The 22,583-nt window shown below is 43.3% G+C and overlaps 1 protein-coding gene across 6 annotated transcripts in view; it reads right to left on the reverse strand.

Moving 5' to 3' along the window:
• The window catches only part of ETV6 (ETS variant transcription factor 6), a 140,710-nt gene that overhangs the window by 86,995 nt on the left and 31,132 nt on the right, over positions 1-22,583 (reverse strand). For 4 of the 6 annotated variants that reach the window (XM_041129502.1, XM_030041004.2, XM_030041006.2 and 1 more), the window contains one exon: positions 6,785-6,914. In XM_041129502.1, the coding sequence (XP_040985436.1) occupies positions 6,785-6,914 (130 nt within the window). The remainder of the gene's footprint in view (positions 1-6,784; positions 6,915-22,583) is intronic. The other 2 variants (XM_030041005.2, XM_041129504.1) reach the window with 1 other exon arrangement.

The following is a 22,583-nucleotide window of genomic DNA, read 5'->3' on the forward strand; positions in this document are numbered from 1 at the left end:
TCGATGCCTCGCTGGCTCGTGATTTTCATCCTGTTTGCCTAACAACTGAATGTAGCTCACAATCATGAAGGAGCCAGGCCCAGTCACTTCACTAGGGCTGACCGAAGTAACAGTCACTGAGGCTGACAGGATGGCTGGCTGGGACTTCCACAGTCCAGCCAGCCTGCCAGTAGATTATTACAAGTTACGAACTGGAGGACCAGGAGGCAGTGCCGAACAGAGGAAGCAGATGGGCCCTGCCCTGCATAGCTCACAACACAAATGTGCAAAAAAAGACCATGGTGGAAAACTAAGATGCAACATCAAGAAGTCTGAATACTGCAAACAGTCAGGTGGTAGCAAGCAGGGCCACTGTGCTGGCTTAATTTTTCCCTACCCAGAGAGAGAATCAAGGTAAAAAGCAGACTAGGGGGAAAGGCAAGCATATAAAGGACAGTAAGAGGGAGGAACAAGGCTTAAGTGGCCATAATGTCAGAGAAGAGCAAAGAAGGGGCTGGAAGAAGCCAATCATCTGAGAAACAGGCCAGTCCAGATCCCACTAAAATCAGTGGGAATTTAAGCACTCATTTCAGTGGGACCAGGATTAGTCTCAGAGTCATTAATTTGACATTCTGGCCACCTCTCACAGCCGCTTTGTCTTATGCAGCTTTTATTTTATTTTCCCTGTATGTGCGTCAGTCAGTTTTGTTCCACAAAGATACTTCCAAAGCAAATATTTTTATTGCTTGCTGCTCTAAATGTGGCTTAGGGTGAAGGGGTTTTTTTCCCGTCTCACTACATACTTTCAGTTCAATGCATTGAATATTCTAGTAACTGAATAACAATATGCTTAATGCTTCAAAGTGGCTTTCCAGCTGCTAGCCAAAATTGTAGAATAATTAACAGGTGCCAAAGGATTAATAAAAGGAGCAGCATAATTAATAGATACTATACAGAAAAAATGGATCCTTGGCAACTCTGACAGTGTTGTTGTTTCCTCCTCCTTCTCTTAATTGTTTCCTGCATTCCTTTTAAAAAAAAAAGAGAGAGAGAAAGAAAAAGAAAGAAAACTGGTGCCCTTAAAACACAAATGATGCTTATAAGCAACAATGTGTGATCAGGAGAAAGAAACTCATAATAAACTGCTTTCAGGTCTGTTAAATGCCTTAGTTTAAAGAACCTGCCCAACTGAGAGCTCAACTGCCTCGCCTGCCCTACTACTTATGTCCACACTTGGGGGATTATACAGAGGGCTTTTTTGCAGAACATGGTACAGCTAGGGTCACAAAGGTGTCAAACCAATACAGAGCCACTGGACTAGTCCCCACCAAATCAGAGTATCAAATACCAATATAAATAGGCATGCAGAAAGATTCCCATGAAACGCTCGCTAAAAACTTAAAGCCTTTCATATAATCACTGCAGAAAACTAAATAAATTTCCCTTCTGTCCTCCTTAATGAAGGCAGTAGAACAGACAGTAATTACAAGGGACACAGAAATACTGAAATAAAAAACCATCATCTCACTAGCTGTATGTGACCAGGTCTGGATACTCTGAAGTTCAGCAAAATCACCTGTAGCCTGGAACATATCACACACTGGAAAACCAAAGACAAGAACCTAAGCCTACATTTGAAACAAAAAGTACTCAAACGATTTTATGAATAGGTAAATAGCTTTCCCCACCACCATGACCCCCAAAAAAGTTCAATGCAGTTAAGATGACAACAACACTGCAGTCCCAATGTAAAAGTTCTCCCCTATGAGGTGATGCATGTAACCTGACATCCAGAGTGTGTCATTTTACTCTGAACATCAGTGCAGTCTGTTGGGGGTTCAGAAAAAAACAACAGCAAGAAAAATTAGCTGCTGCCAAGAATAATTGCTTCATGTATACAGAAAAGTATAGAAAAATGTGTGCAGTGTGCCTTGCTATGACAATGGGCTGCGGGTGTATGAAGGATGCCAACACTGAAGAAAGAAGAGTAATTAGTTCAGAGGAAGAAATGAACACTTGTTCATGCTTTTATCAATAGAAAACACTGTGAAATCTTTGCCCATGAGGTTCATCTCCCTAAACAAACACACACACGTTCCCAAGGGAAGATGCCCTTCAGAGATAAAAATCAGACTGTACAAATCAACAGAAACGTGCAAGGGGGAATGCTGCCGCACAGATCATAGCATGCAACAGTCCTTTTTCAGCACTGATATTTCTGTGTCTCGTTGAAGAAGTTTTATGTTGAAGGAGACAAAGAAAACCATGAAGCCTTTAGCACATATTTACAGTTGCTGTTGTAGAAGGCAAACCACCTTATTTTCATCTTGCATGTTACAAAAAAGGAAAAAGCTATTTTCGCTCTGATTCAGAGCATATTAATAGACACAGGGAAGGGTTCTCACATCCATCTCTTAAATGCTGTATCCTCTATCCAGTTCCAAGAACTTTTTACCACAAGGTATTGGCCATAGCACAAAATGAGTAACTAATGACATTGTACCAGACAAGACAAAAAGATCGGTTTTAATTAAAAAAGAAAAAAAAAAGAGAGAGAACTTTCTCTCCGTGGTAATATGGAGCAGGTTTCCTCAGAGAAAGAGGTGTGCAGATAGTTTCAGGACTTCCATCTATCTCAGTATTCTTGATTATCACAATATCTGGGCAGTCACTATACTAATTTTTACAATGTTTAAGAGCCTTTGCACTCATGTTTTTTTCATTTTACAGCAGGGAGACTGAAACAAGATGTCCAAGATCACGGAAGGCACCAAGGGCAGAGCCTTGTGCGAGAGCTGAACTTGCTTCTCTTGAATCCTCGGTAAACACCTCCATTTTTCCAAACACTCCTTCTATCTGACATTAGTGCAGTCTAGTGGAGATCAGATACACCGCAAAGCTACCACAACATACACACCAGGGACAAAGAGTGAACTGGAGATCACTGTACTTTCTGACTACATACCTAAAATAGAGGAAAACATATTCTCCAGCTCCCCACTGATAGTTTGTTTACAATGCTCCCAACACTCAGTTACTAGGTAATAAGTGGATGTTAGGCAAACAAGTATGTTTAAAAGTATGGGTCAAAAGTCCCTTACAGAGAAGCACAGCATCAGAGAAAGGTGTGTATTACCAGAAAATGATTCTCACTCTCCCAGAGCTTTCAAGTTAAGGCTGAATACATTGTACTTCTACACTATAGGAATAGGGCAGGCTGGGAAGAAAGCAGCTAATTAAAACAAGAAAGGCTGTGTGAGAAGGGGAAGGTGCCTTCACATCACCCCCAGGAAAAGGGGTTTCTCTATATTTCTAGCTGTGTTGACCAAAGAGGAGTCCTCCTCTGCATGCTTGTAGCAAAGAGGGATCTGCATTCCACCCTTCCAAACTTTGCAATTCTCCCTTTTCCAGCCTCTGGATCAAATCAGCTCATCATAGCTGAGACCCATTTGCTCACCAAACAGTGAGAAATAATTTATTGCACCAAAGGAAATTGCTCTACTAATTGTCCTGATACTATTGGCTGTTAGCACCTTCAGAGTGCTCTTAAACATTAGAAACAGTGAATTTTCTAATAGGAAGGCATAAAACGCTGTCTGAATCCACAGAGTGCGCTTCATGTTCCATCTGAAACGTCTGCCTCTAGTTCTACCGCCGCTTGGGCCAACTGCTGTCTTCAGCTGCACCTGTAGCACACCTCTTGAACTTGCAAGCTGGCAGAAATGAAGATGTATGGGTTAGGACTGAACTCTGCCTTTATTTCAGTAAATGCCATCAGAATGTCATGGAAACAGAGAATGAGTGGAGGCCTGACAAGCTATCAGCTCTGTGTATGACTGGAGAAACTTACCATATCTCCCTGTAGCACTGGAATGAGTGAAGGTTGAAAGAAATTATTACGCTTCACCTAATCAACAAAAACAATAAGGCTGGAACCAAACAAAATCTCAGACCTAGAAAACTCTCAGACTTTGTGGAGCTAAACCCAGTCTTCACACACAGTACCACAGCCTTTAACTAGAAATTAGCTACTTTGCCTGACTTCTAAGGTAGTTCGGATTTAGGACCAAAGTTGTCTCTCAGACACACCTCTAAGAAAAAAAAAAAACAAAACAAAAAAAAGACAACCAAAAATGAGAGGGGTCCATGCAGGAATTGCAAAATCCGATGTTAATACCTCTTAAACCTTATGACCTGAGGTCCAAGAGGCACTTAGTTATTTCTATACCTCGTATTAGGAAGACTACTCCTGAAATATGATCTTCAGTTCTGTTGTCCTCACTTTAAGAAGGATGTCTGAAGTGGGAAACAGTTCACAGAGATGATACAAACAGAATTTGAAATCTGAAAGCTTTACAGGAAGATTGACAGCCTTAAGAACCTCTCTTCCTATTCAGTTTAGCCAAGAACAGGTTAAGAAGTGACTTTATCTAAAAGCACCTATATCAGGAGTAGTCTTTTGACAATATTTAGCAGGAAAGGAGATAATGAGATCTAATAGTTGGAAACTGAAGCTTGACTAATTCAAACTATAAATAGGGCACTTAAAAAAAGGCAAATAAGGAGCATAATTAAGCATTGAAGGAACATCTAGAGACCTTATATCCTCCCCATCGCTGAAGTCTTTACATGAAAAGCAGAAATCTTTCTGCATAACACGCTGTAGCTCAGTGACTGGACGTAAACACAGGAGTTACTAAGAAGTTCTGTAACTCAAGTTATACCAGAGATCGTTTTAGGAATTCATAATGGTCCCTTTTCGCCTAGCTATCAACCTATATGCTTTAAATAGTGGTTCTAACAGTGTTTGGGTCAGTTGGTTGGTGACAGTGTTTGGGTCAATATTGACCACATACTGACCTACAAAATACTACACTGCCAGGGACTACAACTAGTAAGACTATGTAAGCCTGCTCCATGTTGTTTATGACCTGAGACACTAACTTTATGGAAGACTATTCCACAGATATTTAATGATTAATCGTCTGTGTTTTCACACTACAAGTCAGACTGGTATGGAAATACTAATGGGAAAGAAGGCTCCTTGCAAGTTTAAAAATGTGCCAATCAAAAGAAAAGAAAAAACAAAACAAAAATCAAGGTGAAAGGCTGGATCACACCTAAAAACATTGGATAAAAAGCGTTCACTGAGAAGAAGCCTTATAGGCTTCACACTACCTAGCATGCTGGCTCGCTGATGGGAAGGAAGCAGGTAGTAAACACAGTGCCCCAGCCCTTTCAGCATCAAGGGTCTCTGCCTTCCTGCCTTGTGCATCTGCCAGACCCAGTGGGGAAGGCAGTAAGTAATTGGAAAGCCAGCCATGATCCTAGCTGTGGAGAGGACAGACAGTGGCTGCCACAGCAGAAGTAAATAGTACCAACTAATGCAATGAGGGGAAAAAAAAAAAAAAAATAAATAAAATCTCGGGCATTAAAAGTGCCAGTGGCAAAAAGAACTGCTTCTGTGTTGGCTTTTTTCTGTCTAAGTTTTGGGCAAAGCATAGAAATGCCCTGTTAAGTGTGGCAGCAAGTCCTCCCCAGGCTAGGAAAACAGGCCAGCAGCCACACATACAGGCAAGCAGGGTCTGGGAGCTCGCGGATACTCAGGCAGCAACCAGACACGGCCAGCAGTGCTGCAGCGCCAGCTCCCATTCCCGTCAGAAAGCACAGAAAAGGTACAACCTGGGCTATGCTGCAGCACAGGCAGAAGAGAGTAAAAGGCAGCAGCAGGCAAAAACAGGACCATGCAGAACGCAGCATGGGCAACGAGTGACCTTGGGGCAGAGCAAATCAGTGACCAGCAAGGGAGTGAGCACAGGATTACAGAAGCGCTGGGAGCACAGTTTGCATCCAGAAAAGGAGTGTGCCTGGAAGACAGCTGAGGACAGGAATGAGAATGCCTTGTGATAAACATGGACTTTTTTTTTCACCCCTGAAATCCCAAACGCATTTGTCAGATGGCAACACACAAAGTTCCATTTGCTCCTGGCCCTGTTGCTTGTTGTCGCTCAAGTACCCCAGGAATGTAACACCTGACAAAAGTAAACCTCTCAATTTACATCAGAACTGCTTCCCCTCCAAAAAGGAAAATTCCACTCTTCCTTGTCCCCATCCTATCTCACTAATTCACCTCTTGCTGGCCAGCAGCCCTTGGCCTTTCCTATTCCTCAAACATTAAATCATCTCAGCAAGGAAGCGCCGGGCTCTCGCCTTGCCCCCAGCTCCAGTTTTTGTTCCAATGTCAGTGATATGCCCTTCCTCCTTTGCAGCATCCTTTTGTGCACAGCTAAGCTCATTCTTCCTCCTTTCCCACTGCCACTGTCAGCACACACACTCTGTAGTAGAAAGCCTGGGCACCTGGAGTATATAATATTGAGACCCATAACAACCTGAAAAATACCCACAGCACAAATGCACTCTACTTGCCACCGTTTGTGAAACTCTGACCTTGTGTCACAGCACATCACTGAGCAATTCCTATACCATGGAAGGAAACATAGCACTTCCTGTCAAAATAAAACCTCCACATTTGTGCCTGTCATGAGAAATAAGCCAAATCCTTGACAGGGGGTGCAGGGGATGGGAGCAGGGGGCGGGATATAATGTACTGTATTTAAGAGTAATTTCCTTTGGTTAAAAAGAATATTTAGAAAAATCAAACCAGCTAGAGCTTAAAAAAAAAAAAAAAAAAAAAAAAAGTCTAAAGCCAGGGGTCTTCCCCACTCTCTTCCATAAAAATAGAAATACCTCCTCACCCCGCCCCGCACCCTGCAAGAACGTAAGAAGCCTCAGCGCTGACACTCACGCAGGTGTGCCGGCAGTCTGATTGTGTCTTCCTCCATCCTGATCGCTCGAGGCACTGGGACATGTAGTGGTGACGAGGAAGTGTAATTTGGTACCGGGCTCACTGGAGGTGTGTACGAAATTCTTTCCTGCTGTTAAAAAGAAAGCGGGGTGGGGGGGGGAGAGAAAGAGAGAGGACAACGTGAACTTTGGAACAGAGGTGTGAAACCAAGGCAGGGGAGGGGGAAGTGGGTGGAAGGAAGGAAGTGTGCGCGCGTGGTGGGGGCGAGCAGCACTAGCGATGCACCTGGCTGCCCAGGGAGCCACGGAGCACAGCACGCTTGCTGGCAAGTGCTACGCGGGCGACGTGCTGCCCGGTGTTGCAGCCAGGGGCCCAACAGCTCTTAGGGCGACGGGTTTAATTTTCTAAAGGTAGGTCCATGAAGTTTCCAAGGGTCTTCTCAGAAATTTGCCGGAAGGAAAGGGAAGTGACACATAAGTGGGGAGACTCTCAGGGTTTTATGTCGGTGAAAATCCAACAGCAACTCCATGATACATGCGTGAGTACCGTTACAGAAAGTGTCAAAACCACTTAATCTTAAGCTAACATATCAGTCATGATCTGAGCATGTTTATTAACTATTTAACACTTTAAAATGCTATGAAGGAGTAAAGACATTAGTTTTGTCTTTGGTGCAGAAAACCCTACTCTATCACTAAAAACTACTCTGTTTACCATTGAGTAATGTAGTACTTTTTTTTTCTTGCCTAAACTAGTTACTAGCACTTTCTTTGAAGTAGTTTAACTTGCAACCAAGTAAGTCAGCATACAGAAAGCAGCTATGCAAGGACAGTCAAATAGAGTTAAAGGGCAATTTGTGAATGTTGCATTAGTTTCATAATTGTCACTGTTAACGTTTTTATTTCTGAAAATGTCTGCCAAGAAATTTAAGACTGAAATTTCATCTGATTTGATGGGAAAATTCTTCCATATTCTAAGCCTGTACTCCAATCACAGCACAAATTATACCCTTTGTAAATAAACATAGTCACAATTTTACAGGAGCATAAAAAAAATCATTATCATATGCTTCCTGGAAGGCAATGCGTGCTATTCCCCAAAACTGTGCTGCTGACATTTAATGATGGCAGTGCGAACAGCCACATACATACATAGAGAAGCAAAAAGCGCTACCTTCATTTCTTAGCATTTGCAAGAAAGTACGTGTGCAGCTCCCCACCCTGACCCTGATCTCTGGCAAATGGAAAAGACAAATTTGGTGCTGGAGCAAGAGAAGGTAATTACTTCCATTACAAACCACAACATTATCACGGCTGTGTGGCAGGGAACTAGACTAAGGCTGATAGAGGCACCTGCAGAACGTAAGCACCCTCACTGCCAGCAAAGGGAAGGAGAGGTTTGTACAACATGAGTAAATAATAACTAAGTGTACCAAAGCAGAAAACTCTTCAGGCAGACTAGACGACATGTCCAAAAAGAAATAGGACACAGAGCACCTAGCAGTTCATTCTGGCGCAAGGTGCTGCTATCAGCTTGCTGCTGAGGAGCTCACACAGAACCAGAAGTTTTGCCTCAACGTCTGGAGTCCCACCACTATACTATAGCCACCACTGCTGACAGTCATTGCAGAGAAGACTGACGGCATGTGGAGAATAAACTGTTCTAACTATTCTGGGTTTAGACAGAGTGGGAAGACAGGCCTGGTTCACTCCACCATCGCTATGTTTTTTCTGCGAGTACAGCCTCCGTGGCTTTCAGCTCAGTATTTTTTACCCAGAAATTGTTCAATCTTATGTTCCGGTCTCCCGCAAAGCTCTTTAACATCTTACTGCGTCCACTCAGTTTCTTTCTACTCATCGCTGTCCAGGCAACAGCAGCCCATTAGCTCATATGAATTTAGTTTTTCTTAGTTAATAAACAGGGATGTTCACTGAGACGTGGTGAAAGATGCACCTGTGGAGCTACAAAACATTATTCTGCTTTCAACTTATGCAACTCCTTCCCTGACCCAAAACGGCTGACTCTATGCTTCGCGTTCCTGCAAGGCGCAGCGCGCTCTGCCCATTCTCCAGTCTCGCTGCCCATTTGCACCTTCTCGCCACTGGTGCATAATACCAGCGATTCGCAATGAGACCAGCCACTTCCTAGCATTTCCTGCTGCGATCCACAGCTCAGATAATCGAACCACACTGCAGCTGCTCGTTTTGCTTATTGAATGAGATATTTATAAAAAGAGGAACACTTCTGAAACATAGCCACACAGATGCCTGCCTCTGCAAACAGGCACTAGAGGATAGATGGGAGACCTGAAGTCCTTTTCCTCCCTGCTGAAGAACACAGGATACAGTCCAACCTCAGGTCACATTCCATCCTCACAGAAATACTGAATCACCGCTGCAAAGACAAGGGCTAAGTGGCTTCAAAGGGCCTTCTCACTGGCCAACAGCAAGAGGAAAGTGCAAGCTGAAGACAAAATTAAATCCAGAACCCCATGCACTTCCCCCACCACCCAGGAGGTGCTGTATCAAACTAAGACATTACGCTTGCAGTACCTGCTGCCTTTCTCTCCACACTGATAAACCTCCTAAAGGCCTACGGTAACCTCATTTATACCACGACAGCTTCATTGAGATTTACTGTTATAAATAAAGACATTTAATTCATTGTTTCCTAGTATTCATAAGAACAGGACAGTAAAAACTAAAAAGAAGTTGTGGAAATGCAGTTACTTTTTCCACACAATTGAATGACCACAGAAATGTGTGAATTGGTAATATTTGCAGAACACATTTTACAAGGCACAAAACGGAGTTAGCTCTCCAACTCTTACTGGTGCCTTTGAAATGCCCTCTCTTACTAATCCTGCATTTTTTTCCAGCACCTTTAACCCAAATATCAAAGCAATTCACAGACATTAGGCAAGTCTTTTTCCTTTTATTAGACACACGGACAACTTGAGTTACAGAACGAGCAAAGCTCAAATGAGCTAAGTAATTTCAGAGTTAAGCTGTCTTGAAAAAGGACGGCATGTGCCTCTCAAGGGCAATGCATTTAACAAGTGCATCCTGAAACAGCAGCCCTTGTAACTGTCCTGGCCAGATTTCCAAAAGGTGTGGAATGGCACCAGGAGGTCAAGGCACTGGGCTTGTGGAAAAATGAGCTTCAGCCCTGTTTGCAGCATGAGTCAGTAACATGGCTGGAAGCAGAACTGCAAACATCAGTCCAGTCCTGCAACCTACGGTAGCTCTGTGCTTCAGCCACAAGCAACTCCCAGCCTACATAGACGTGTGAATGCACAAGGTCACATTTGCTCCTCCAGGCTTTTTGAGGCTTTTTTAGAGTCACACTTCCAGGAAGTACCTGTTGTGCTCACACCACTGAGAACAGATGTGCTTTAATCTTCACAACTCCAGAACTGCCTAGTGCTTCTCTCTATGGGATCCGTCAAGCAAAAACATGGCTGGTATCTCATGCTTCTAAGGTTATGCAACTAGATACTCTGCTACTAGGAATTTTTCTGAAGGGTTTCCTAACCAGTCAGTTTAATATTTCCCTTTGCATTAAGGCCAAGAGTAGATGGTTCAATGGTAAGATTGTTCAAGCAACAGCTTAGGAGTAAGGATAGGTAGTGCTGGTAGTAGAACCAGCATGAACCTTGTGTGTACTTGAGCAAACAGCCTTGCTGTAGCCTAGTCTACCGGTAAAAGAGACTAAACCAATACACATTTGGTGTGGTCCTTTGAGATTATTGGTGATGAGTGCTAGGAAAGAGCTTGGCATTACCACATTCCAGATTCGCCACCTGCCAGCAGACTCTATAAACATTTAAACCCACAAGTGACCAAACGCTCAGCCCTAAACAACTGCCATCTATAAGCAACTTCAAAATAGCAGCTCCCTAGTATTTTGCCAGTAGCCACAATGAGGTTGCTAAAACACTTGGCATATTGCTTGCTGTCATCATTTTTGAAAGGCTTCTTCAGCTCACAGTTTCACCATGAAATTTCACCTTGACTACAGTAATTGAAGAGATGCATTAAGTCAACTTTTATGGGGACCCTCCCTGGGGTTTACTCTAGTGGCTGGTGCTCCAACAGTGCCACCTAGACAACCAACCAGGTCTGCCGAGAGTGGGTCGTGCTTTCACCTGCCCAATCTAGCAGAGACAGATTGAAACACATGGTTAAAAATCAAGACAAGCTATGGTTTTGTTCTCTTTGTACTAGAAAAGTATAAAATACTAAATATCCAGGTGCTGAGAAAGCCTTAGATCAAACCATCCTGTCTAAAAAAGGAAGGTAACTCAAAAGCTATATTGATCATGACTATCTAGTAGGAGTGTACATAACAGCTGCCTAGACACCCAAAGCCATCAAAGCACATACTGATTTCAGTTTGAAGAATTGGGGTAGGTCCTTTACAGACAAAATCTACCAACAGTTAGCAAATTCTGTCAGGAACACAAATAATTCACATTGCTAAAATAATAATAATAAAAAAATTCAAAATTGCAAAATTAAATTTGTAGTCACCTTTTAAAAAAAGTCTAGCAGTTGAGGATAAGTGAGGCTGCAAGTAAAAACAGCTTCATGCTTTTGCTAAAGTTACGCCCTTCTAAACTCCGAAGCAGCAGCCTTTATCATGAATGTTCTCCAGCTTGCAGTTTAATAGTCTTTTTGTCCCTTTACTAACTTCACTCAGATGGCAGGCACAAAGAACATACATGTTTTTGCAGAAATGAAAAGAAAATATGTAAGAAAGCATGCTAAGCAAGCCCTCATGTCCCAATGACAAGACTACTTCAGTAGCTGGATAGGTGGTATACTAAAATTACTTTTTTTAATTGATAAAGCAAAGAAAGGCATTATCTATGCAGCAGTTTCCAGGAAACCGGAACAGCCAACATGGTCTGGAAATACCCTGCACTGGACAGAAAAGGCAGCTGACTCTTACCACTGCGTAAAAACTTACTCCTATACTGCACGTAATGATACTACACAGGGCAAAATTAAACTGGGAGTGAAAGCTGACATGCATTTGCCCCCCAGGCTGCTGGCGTACGTGTACCACTCCGCGCCTGTCTTGTTGCATTTGCTGTTCATCTTTGTTTCTCCAAACAGCCCAGAGTCCCCCTACTCCCCAGAGAAGCAGGCATTACCGCAAGGTAGAGATACAGCGATTTGTGCTGTGGTAACTATCAGGAAGCCAACAGTTAGAAGCAAAAGAGGAGAAAGTTACCTGTCATGTCCTCACAGGCCATCCTTGCTTACTCGCAAGACAGTGGTAGCAGGACGCTGCTTTAAGGGAAGCTTCCAGCTCCCTGGGTATCATCCCATCACCCTGCTCCAACTCCTCGCCTAGGGGACAGGCACTCAGAGACGGCAGCACTAGTAGCTGTGCAGATATTCTGGTGCCCTCTTAGATTTCTGGGGAAGCCCTAGGCTTAAAAACCCTGAGTAACATGCCCTTGGCTTGTGTAAATCCAGGTTTGAAACATACGGTCGTAGCTCTCAGGACCATAAAAGCTGGTGTTCTGGACACAACCACCACAAACCCCAAATCACGGAGGATGTTCAGCTCTGCAAGGACACGGGACCAGGGCTATCTCTTTCAGCATGCACACCGAGGCAGGGAAAGCGGAAAGACAAGCCAAAGGACCAGGAGCTATGGTGAGCCTGGGAAGGTCTGTTTTTGCTACTGTGGATCCTCCTAGGAGTAGGCACCTTGGGTATGGTAGAGGAGAAAAAATGGTCTTAGAGAAAAGGGTTGTTGGGGGAGGAATGAGGTGCTTGCAGGAAAGATTCAGAAGGTCCTGCATGTCTGGGCACTCAGCAGAGCAATGCCAGCAAACCAGCCGCAGAGTAGCACGGGGAAAACAGCAGGAGATTCAAGTTACTTAACCATTAGGAAAGCAAGTGAGGGGAAGAGGAAAGGGAAGGAAGACATATGCAGTGTTCACCAGTGTTTTGTATGCAACACTATAACTGGATACGAAAGTCCAAGAGACCACTATGAGATGAGTTACAGGGCCTAACATAGGGAAGAGGGGGGAAATCAGAGCCCCTAAGAGACGGTATGGCACCAGCTACACAATTACAACATTTTGGGATTTTGGTCAATGTTATAGCTTGCATACTCCAACTTCTGCCAGGGACAAAGGATGAGGCTCCAGAAAAAGCAAAGTAGAGCTCTGCAGCACCAGGGTATGAATTAAACTCTCCACTTCCCTCCCTTCCCCCAGTTGCTGTCATCTTCTTAATTTCCATGGCAGACTTCTCATTTTTGATCCCATTAATATAGCAATTCACGTCAAATCTATAGCAGCATAATCAGCACACTATCAGTAATTAGAGAAATTAAAACAAACACAGCTCTCTGGAATGGACCTTATGCAAAGCAGCACTGGGAAAAGATTAACATCTCATTTCCTGCGCACAGAGAGCAGAGATTGTCTCGGTGACCTTAGTGATTTTGTGAAGTTCAGTTCCTCCCTGCCTCCTCCCTTCAGCCTGCTTCTGACGAACCTCCCAGCAGAGGGGCAGGAGATGGCTACCCTCTCACATCTCAATCCTTACTCAAGCAAATAAAAAAAACTCCACAGAGGTGCAACAGTTCATCACAAAAGGGAAGGGTAAAGGAGACAGTGGGGAAGTTCATGCTTCTCCCAAAATGACTACAGCCACTGTTCTAATTAATTTAAAATCGTACAGACAGCAATATTGATGCACTCAAGTGTTGTGAAAAGGCAGCTTGCAGAGGTCAATGTTGTTGAAAATGCCATGATACGGTTGCATTATTGTCTAAGCACTGCAAAATATCTCAAATTAGCAAATATAAATGAAGCAAAAAACCTAGCTGAACCACATACTCAAAAAGTATTTCTTTGCTGAGGTCACTGCTAATATGGGGGAATAGAGAGTAGAAACAGGCTGTGGGAAGATTGTATCAGGTATGAGATTCACTAAAGGATTAGTCATTTATATGAATAATAAAGAATGTTATCCATAGATATCCCAGCTAGGCAGCACAAAATATATATGGGAGGCAGATTCATATACGGGAGGCAGATTCTGGTTCAGAACTTGGAAGTGGAATCATCGCACTCCAGAACGGGAGTAAAGCATTATCTATTTGAAGTGGGAGGCCCTTCCACTCGCCCTCCTGCAGCAAGGCTCCAAGAAGAGGCAGTAAAGCTGGGACTTGGCCCACCTGACCTACTACTTCAAGGCAGAAGTCAACCATGGATTCAGCTGCCTGATGTTAAGAAACTATCTGCCCCCAGCTCCTTTCCACATGCAATTCCAAAATTTGCGTTATGGGGTTGTCACTGCAACATTCCTCCCGAGAACTTGGTACTGACCTTTGTTTAAGCAGGGCACGGAGAAAGGTTAGCCACTGCTCTGATCCACAGGACAATCCCTTTTGCACCTACATCATGATTTTGTTAGCACACTTGCTTAGCACAAAGCATCACAGAAGGCTCAAGAGAGTTTATTGCACAGCTGGAATAAAACACATGAGGCTTTGAAGTACTGTGGCCAATGAGTAAGCAGCAGGGAGGGCAACAGAGAAGGACTTTCCAGGCTTAGATATCTGCACGTCAGAGATATTTCACTGCATCTTTTTCGCATTCTCTTTTCTAAAACAGGGAGTGCTGGGGAGCCTCATCCTGTAACATACGATGGTTGTAACAACCCTGCCTGTACGTGTGGGAATTCACACCCTGAACGCCCGTAATTGGAGTCATGCATCCATTTCAGTGCAAAATTTCTGGAGGCCATGAAACTGAGATGGGAAGACTAAGGGAAAACATGGTGTACAGGGAGCTGCCCTCTCACGTGTTATGGGAAAGGAGAATCCTGGAGCTACGCTGCAGCTTCTCAGGACTGGCATGGCAGCTCAAGTGTTTTCACTCAGTTGTATTAAGGATCTGCCACTTTACTGGCAAGCTGCAATGCTACTATGTATTCAAACACATTTCCAGGACAAGCATCATTTCTGGTCTTTCTACAAGGGATGAGTGTTGCTTCCTGAGTATTTTTACTGAAGCTACAATTACTGTGAACAGGATCCTTCACAACAGGGGATATCAAATATTTCCATAGCATGAACGACAGGTCAGAACTGTCACATGGATGAGGTCAACTCATTCACTACCGTGGATTATCTACGTGACCATCAGTTAAGTAGTGGAAAAATCATGGGAGAGTAATTCACGTAGAAGTCATAGCTTCTTTTAATCCTCACTCACTGATAGAAACAAAATTCCTGAGGAGCTACAACACTCTGAAATACACATTTTAAAAATACAACTTAAAAATATAAGAAATGACCCTTCTCGGTCCCATTGCATGGCTGGAATCTGCTCTCATCTATACCTGCAAAATTCTCCAGCGATTTTTTTAAAACAACGATTCTGGTCCCAATTAGTGGAAGTAAAGTCCACATACGGGCCTCAATCTTTATCTTCTCCAGTTCAGTCACTTAAGTTTACTTTCTCTCCTTATCTACATGAAATCAGTTTGAACCTGAGGGTGAACAGTGTGTATATATGCCTGTTTGGAAACAAATTGCATCATGATATGCCATAATTATCTTATATCTGTTACTATTTGAAAATACAGGGACACCCAAAAATCAGCTACTATAATAAACTGGGAAAAAGTTGTTTATGTTTGATTCGTAGGTGCCTACCCTGGTAGGCATGAGAACGTCTCTCCTCTATGAAGAAAGTTATCCAGTACTGGAGGCACTGAGAAGACAACCCTGATCGCAGGCTTGGGTTCTGGCATTGGAAGACCATTTCAGACCAGAGAACTGGTGTACCTACTTATCCTGTGAAACAACAGTTTAACCCTGCAAGGTTGACATCTTTACAACTTTCCTCACCAGCAAAACAAAACACTATTGGCATACACAACACCACCGCATTTTCATGTCAGCTTTTCATCACACTTTAGACTTCTGGCAGACTTTCCATAAAAAAGGACATACTAAATACACAGAGAAACCTTAGGGTGCCATGATGAGGTCTAACCCTACACCTTACAGTTGCTGCACTTAAAGGCTCAAGTAGTGCAAAAGTAACCCAGCATACACAGCATGCCAGGGAGTGTGCTATATCCCCTTGTTCGACACCACCTCTAAGTAGGTAAAGGCAACTTTCCAGAGGGAATCTAGGCCAGCCCAGGAAGAGGACAGCTATAATAAGGGATGTTGGTGAAAAAATGGGCAGATCCACTTGGGTGCTCAGGAAGAGTGAACAGAATCCACAAAGAGAGAAAGACAGCCAAATAAAACACCCATTCTCAAAGACTGTATTAATAAGCTAGTCCAGAAACAAGCGGTGATGGATGTTTGCCACTATAAAATATCAGAAGGATTCACATTATTTGACTCCCAGCATACTAAATGCAGAGGGAGTTCCTAAAAAGGACCACACTTGCACTGACCTTGTCTACTGTACAGAAGCTGGACGTGGAAGAAACATCAAATTATGATCTTCCTCTCCCACCGTCTTTCGCCTAACCCAGCCACGTACTTTAACATGAACAACATGAGATCAGTGTGACTAAAAAGGAAACTCTAGCTGACAAAGGAGAGTATATAAAAAACAGCTGGTAGGATTTCACTTAGAATATTGCATCCTGCACATTTGCAAGCTCTTCATTCTGCATCAGATATATATATATACACACACAAATCTATATATGCAAGATAGACAAGTTCTAGAAGAGTCAGAAGGTCTAGCTTATAAGGAAGGAATAAAGGAACTACAGGGACAAAGAGAGATATGACAGATACAGCTCAACAGCCAAAAGGAAATAAAAACAGAGGAAAAGGAAGATAACCTGGAAGATATATTGCAGAAGGATAAGCTAATGAGAAGCTGTGATTAAAACATTAAGATGCAATGGGAGACCACTGAAGGAAGCTGAGTTACATCAAAAGAAATACAATCTGCAGACAGGTCAACCTGTACAAGAATCATGTTATTTTTTACAATTTATTTAACAAGCTATTTAGCAGCTTTTGGAAGGTCCCTCCAGTCAGCAGTCTATGGGTATGAGAATGCAAACTAGAAGAAACTGAACCTTTTGCTGATCAATGCATCAGACACAGGCATAGCTTGAGGCACAGCAAAATCTTTTATTTCCACTATAACATGGTCCTTCCAGCACAGAACCATCAGGACTGGGAGAACTTTAACGAGACCTTTTAAATATGTTTGTAGAGAAACAGCTGGGCATGGTACAGCATATCTGATTCAAAAGAAGAAAAGATGAGCTTTCACGTGTGTTTGAAAAGAAGCGGAAGCTCCCGAACAAGCCATCCTTTTAAGAAGGGGTAGGTGACAGCACAGCAGAGCCTGAATTCGACTATATGGTCTATATTCCAGGGACAATGACAGGGTCGAGTGATGGCTCTTTATTAAATGCTTTCTCCTCCATTAATGCTGCACACTCTAATGGTTTGGCCATTACCATTAACAAATCTGCAATGTCCCCGCCTGGAGCTAATAAGTAATGAACTAAGCGGGTGAATATTCTGTTGTGTAAGGAGAGCTATTAGCAATCCTTTCCCAACTGCTCTGAAAACAAGAGATGCCTTCCAGGTACAACCTGTCCATGTGACAGGGTACATCCCACACAGCCCTTATTCCTTCAGTCTGGAAATTCCAGTGGCACTCCCAGTACTCAGAAGGGGAACAAGAAGTGGATCACCCCCTGCATATTGCTGCTGTATGGGGCTGGGTGGCAGATGCCACACCACAAAGCACAGGAAAAAACAAGCTCCGCAGGAGATGTTTGAAAAGAAATGGTGAGAAGGACAGGAGTCTGTTCCCAGACCTGCTACTGACTCTCCAAAACAAGCTGTAGCATTACCACAGCCAACAGGGCAATGGGATAACACTGAGCCCACAGGCCTGTCAAGCCATGGGATGGCTAAGCACAAAAATCTCAGTTTAGCTGCTCTCCTGCCATAGCTTTTCCTGTTTGTTAAGTTCCCCAATTGTTTTAATTGTTCCTTTCAACCTCTGCATCACTTTTTGTTCTTCCTCAAATTATTATTTTGTTTTAGCTCATAATCCCAAAGCATTGGTTATGATGTTGCTCCTGGCAGAAGAGAAGTGCTGAAGTTTCACTCTGGTTATCTTTGGCTTGTGTTCACAGCTAAGCATTGTGGGTTCACAACTGAATGGACACTGTAGTGAGAGCCATTCCGCCCTTACCATAAGGCTGCTTATGAGCTACAAATACTGCCTTACTACATTAGCGACAAGCTTGGGAACTAAGCCAGCTAAAATGGAGTAAGTTGCAGCCATCTTTAAGAAAAAGATTAAAGTGCTGGTCCTGGGCCCATTTTGACTCAATCTGAAGGCTTGTCCATGGTCCTCATTATTACACCATTTAAATATGTCCATAATACATTTACCACTTTCCTGCAATAAGAAGATGCGTTATTATACTCACCTTTACAAATGGAGGGACCAAAACATATGTAGATTAGGTGGTTAGCCCATCAGGAGCACAGCTGAGCAAAAACCTACTTCGACACCTTAGAAAATAATATCCTTTCCTAAGAACTGTACCGGGATCTGAACCCAACTGTTAGGACTTGACATTTATACAGTGATAGCACTCAGAGGCAAACTGAACCATGGGGCCATTGTCCAAGGCACCACAGAAACACTAAGCAGAGGACAGCCCTGAAGAGCTCAAAGCCAAAATAGTCAACATAGAAAAGCACCAGAGGAAGAATCTTTTTGAATCCTATTTTACAATTAGGAACAGCAGTGCAGGAAGAAACAGCAAGTTGCCTAAATCCCATTTTGACCCTCTACACGCGTGGCCATGTTTCTGGGGTTATGGTGCTGCTCTGGAAATGGATGAACTACAAGAGAGAAGTAAAATGACATGGACATTGTGCAAAAGCTCTGAGAAGGCATCATTTCACTCTGCATTTTAGCATTGATTTTAAATAACCTCCCCATGAGCACTGCTGATTTCTAATGCTCCTCCTTGTCAAAGCATTGACTGAAATCTTTTGACTCAAGTGGTAGCGGAGATGGCCTGCATCAGAAGAAAGCTGTGAACCCGTTCCAGAAACACGTCCCTCCTCTGCCACAAGAATCAGGACAGAGGCACTCCAACCCTTCCCACGGTTATGCAACAGCACAGATCCAGTTAGGAAGGCAGGTCTCCTTAGCCAACCCAACTCACTGCTAAACAGCCTTAAAAACCAGCACAGCTTTCTGCTGGCACAGGCAAAGCAAAACAGGGGGGCATCAATCACCCCCATCTAATCAAGCAGGGTGTGTTTAACACTCGAGCTGAGCTGTGAGACTGTCAGAGGAGATGGGGGAAGAAAAAAAAAAAAAGAAAAAACCAAACCTGCTTACAAGAAGCATGACAAAACACTTCTTCTGTTCCTACAGCCAAGAAGGTGACTGGGACAATTGCCCAAGAATATGAACATTCCCAGCATTTGAGGACACACATGTTCCTTCTAGCAAGCATCCCCCAGCCCCTTCCACCACATGCCCTTCCCCATAGTCCTGCTCACACATAGCAATGGCTAAGATTTTCGTTGGGGGAAAATTAACCAGATTTTTTTTTTTTTTTTTTTTTAAAGCTGGCAACAAAGACATGAGACTTTTCCTGGCATTTCTCCTGTTTATACAGGACCTGCCAAACCGGTTGTGTGATTTTTATGCTGCTTTCTCTTCCACAAAGTCCTTCGAAAGGCAGAATAACAGAAAGCAAATAAGGAAAAAGTTTGGTTATATAGGTCCAAAGATCAACCCTTGGTAATACAGTTGAAAAATCAAAAATTAACCAGAATCTTCCTAAATTTATTTTGAATATCCAAAGACCATGGTTGTTTATGCTCATTATTAAGACTGTGTTGAAGTAGAGTAGTTGTTTTGAACAGTGAGAGGCAGTCCTGTTTCAAACTGTTTAACATCTAAACAGATAAATTATGCAGCAGATAAAATAAGAAACTGAGGCACAGAACAGTCAAACTGCTCAAGCTAGGCAGAGCCGGGGACAGAGAGCAGGTCTTCCGAGTATCCACCTGGCTCCCTGCATATTAGGTCATGCCACTTCCCCTATGTAAACATGCCTAATTCCCAACAAAGGCTAGGCTATTGTATGTGGGTATGGATGCCTTACCGCCAACACCAAACAGTTCCTAATCCTAGAAAATTATGCTGCTTTACCCTCCTACAAGACACTAGACAAAAAAAATTCAATAATTGCAACTGCCTAGCTATAAGTCCACTGCCAGGGATCTGAAGACCAGAAGTGGTAACAAATTTTATAGTAAACATTTCCCTCAATATACGCAATCTTGCTAGAAATCAAAACATTGCACCAAAAATAGCCCTTTCAATTACTATGTAGGGGTTTTTTTAATGTTGCGGTTTGTTGGGGTTTTTTTTTCAGAATAACTTATCTCAAGCGCAGCAGCACACTGTATTGCTACACTTTCCAAGTGGAACATTTGGTCTTCGATTCAGAAGAAATTTCTGTTTCGATATTAATTTTGCTATCCACATTCAAAATCCTGAGGCAAAATGAAAAATAACATGCAAGTTTAGCTTTCTGTTCGCAGCACTTGTGTCTTGCTCTAATGTCAGAACGAAAATGCTATGCGCACATGGAAAAAAAACTGGAAGGGGGGGGGGGGCAGGGGGGGAATCAATCAAGTGTACCAAACCTGTCACCCTACCCACACAGCCCTGGGTGCCCACTGTTTACTCAGGTGTCCTGATGTTCTCCAGTGGCACAGAAAGCACAGCCTTCCCCTCCAACACTCGCATATTGCTCCGCGCTCTCACCCATGAGGCCACCTAGCACACACAGAGCCTGCCACTCTGATGGCCCAGGTTTAACTGACATCGTAAATATTCATTTTCACTGGGCTGTATAGAAGGATGAGATAAAACCTTGAGCAAATAAATGGGCAAAGTTCGAGCTTACAGCTGCTCCTCATGGGCCACTTTGAGCTGACACACCTGTTTCTTTGGCAACTGGTTTTGCTCCCGAAGGCTTGGGCTTTGCAGGGCTGCCTCAGCAGGGCTGGGTGATGTGCTTATACAGGATCTGCCTGTCAGCCAGAAGGATCCCAAAGCGATTTACAAACAATTTATGAGGGATTTACAAGCTCACTGCACAACAAGTGAATGGGCACCGCTGCTTACACACCTGCAAGCAAAAAAATCATTCACCAGGTTCCACTTACATTAGAAAGGCAGCTGTTTGGGAGCCCTCGAAACCAGTTTAAATGAGAACAGCCAGCCCTCCGGACCCTGTGAGCCCCACAGAAACACCATCTGCTGTGGCTGTAAGCTCTCTGAGCTGGTCCAGCTGCCTCTGCGGCCACCACAGAGGGCTTCAATAGTAATATCTACATACATAACCACATCGCAGCGTGAGAAAGGATCCCTCATAACAGTGTGGATGCTTAAAACTTGTGTGGATCAGACTTCACGGGCATAATGCAGCCATCCTAGACAGACTCCTCCACTACAGCATGCGTCTTTGAGATGCTTTTAGGCTCAGACATACAGACATCCCACTGATGGCAAGCATGGTTCTTCACACCAGGAGAATCCAATCTGAATTAGACAGAACGGTGCACATTGTATGCACGATGGGATGATATCCATGCAAGAAACTGCATTCATCTTGCAACCAGCAACGACTCCACTTGCCTCCTGCCTGCTAATCCAGTGCTAAAATTACATAACTTTGTGAGCTGCCACAGAAAACTGTATTTATTTATTTATTTACCCCAAAAGCTTCTCCTCTTTCTATCCCCATCCAGACTGGAATCCCAGCAATAGAAACACAATGATCAAAGGCCCCCAGACTGGAAATGCTAAAGCTACTACCACATTTAAAAGCAGAGTAGCCTGGTTTGTATGGAAGCTTAAAACTTTTTGTTGGATTAGTTGATGTAGGTGGAAGAGTGGACAGGCTGCCGGGCAAAGCCCTGCTGTCTTTCAACACGTGCACACATGTGTGCACATTACACTTACGTCATATATGCATATCGTTACGTATCGCCATTGCAACTGTAATGTCAAAATTTATAGTACTAATCGGGAACCTGTGCTGAAACTCATCTCAACCTGCAAGTATGTAAAAATAAATGCACGATCTTAATCTCTCATGTTGCATGAACTAATCTTACAAAAACTGTGAGCAAGCATGCACATTCCTACTGACACAGGGAACTACAGGTTTTGCTGAACACTGGAAATTGCAAAACTGGGAAATGGAGATACTGGTATCTTTAGTGAGCAGAACTACCTGCTCCTATTACTTGCAATAGCTGGCTGGTGACATAGTCTGTGATACATTGCAGCATGACAATACCCCTTGCCATAGCTAAGCCCGTAATTAACAAAACAGCTGACAAAAAAATGCATCAATCCTGTTGGGAGATGCATATAGCACCCTTGGCACAACAGAAATGATTTTTAGATGTACACAGAGCTCCTAGTTTGGGGAGAGAATGAGGAAGCCTGTTACTAAGAGACAGGTGAGAATTTAGGGTCACAAATTCTCTAGCACATGGGAGAAAAGAAAAATGGGAAACACCGACAGCCCCAGATACAGCAGAGAACACAGAAAAGAATCAGATCTCACTGATGAGGATGGAAAGGAAATGCAAGAGACCCATGAGAGCAAGTGGAAGGAAACACCACAAGCTCCCTGGTCTGTAGAAGTAGCAGACTCCTACCTTCAAGGTTTAACTATAAAAGCTATGAAAGTCAGAAAAAGCA

This window comes from Aquila chrysaetos, chromosome 17 (genome assembly GCF_900496995.4).
Source record: "Aquila chrysaetos chrysaetos chromosome 17, bAquChr1.4, whole genome shotgun sequence".
Classification (NCBI taxonomy): domain Eukaryota; kingdom Metazoa; phylum Chordata; class Aves; order Accipitriformes; family Accipitridae; genus Aquila; species Aquila chrysaetos.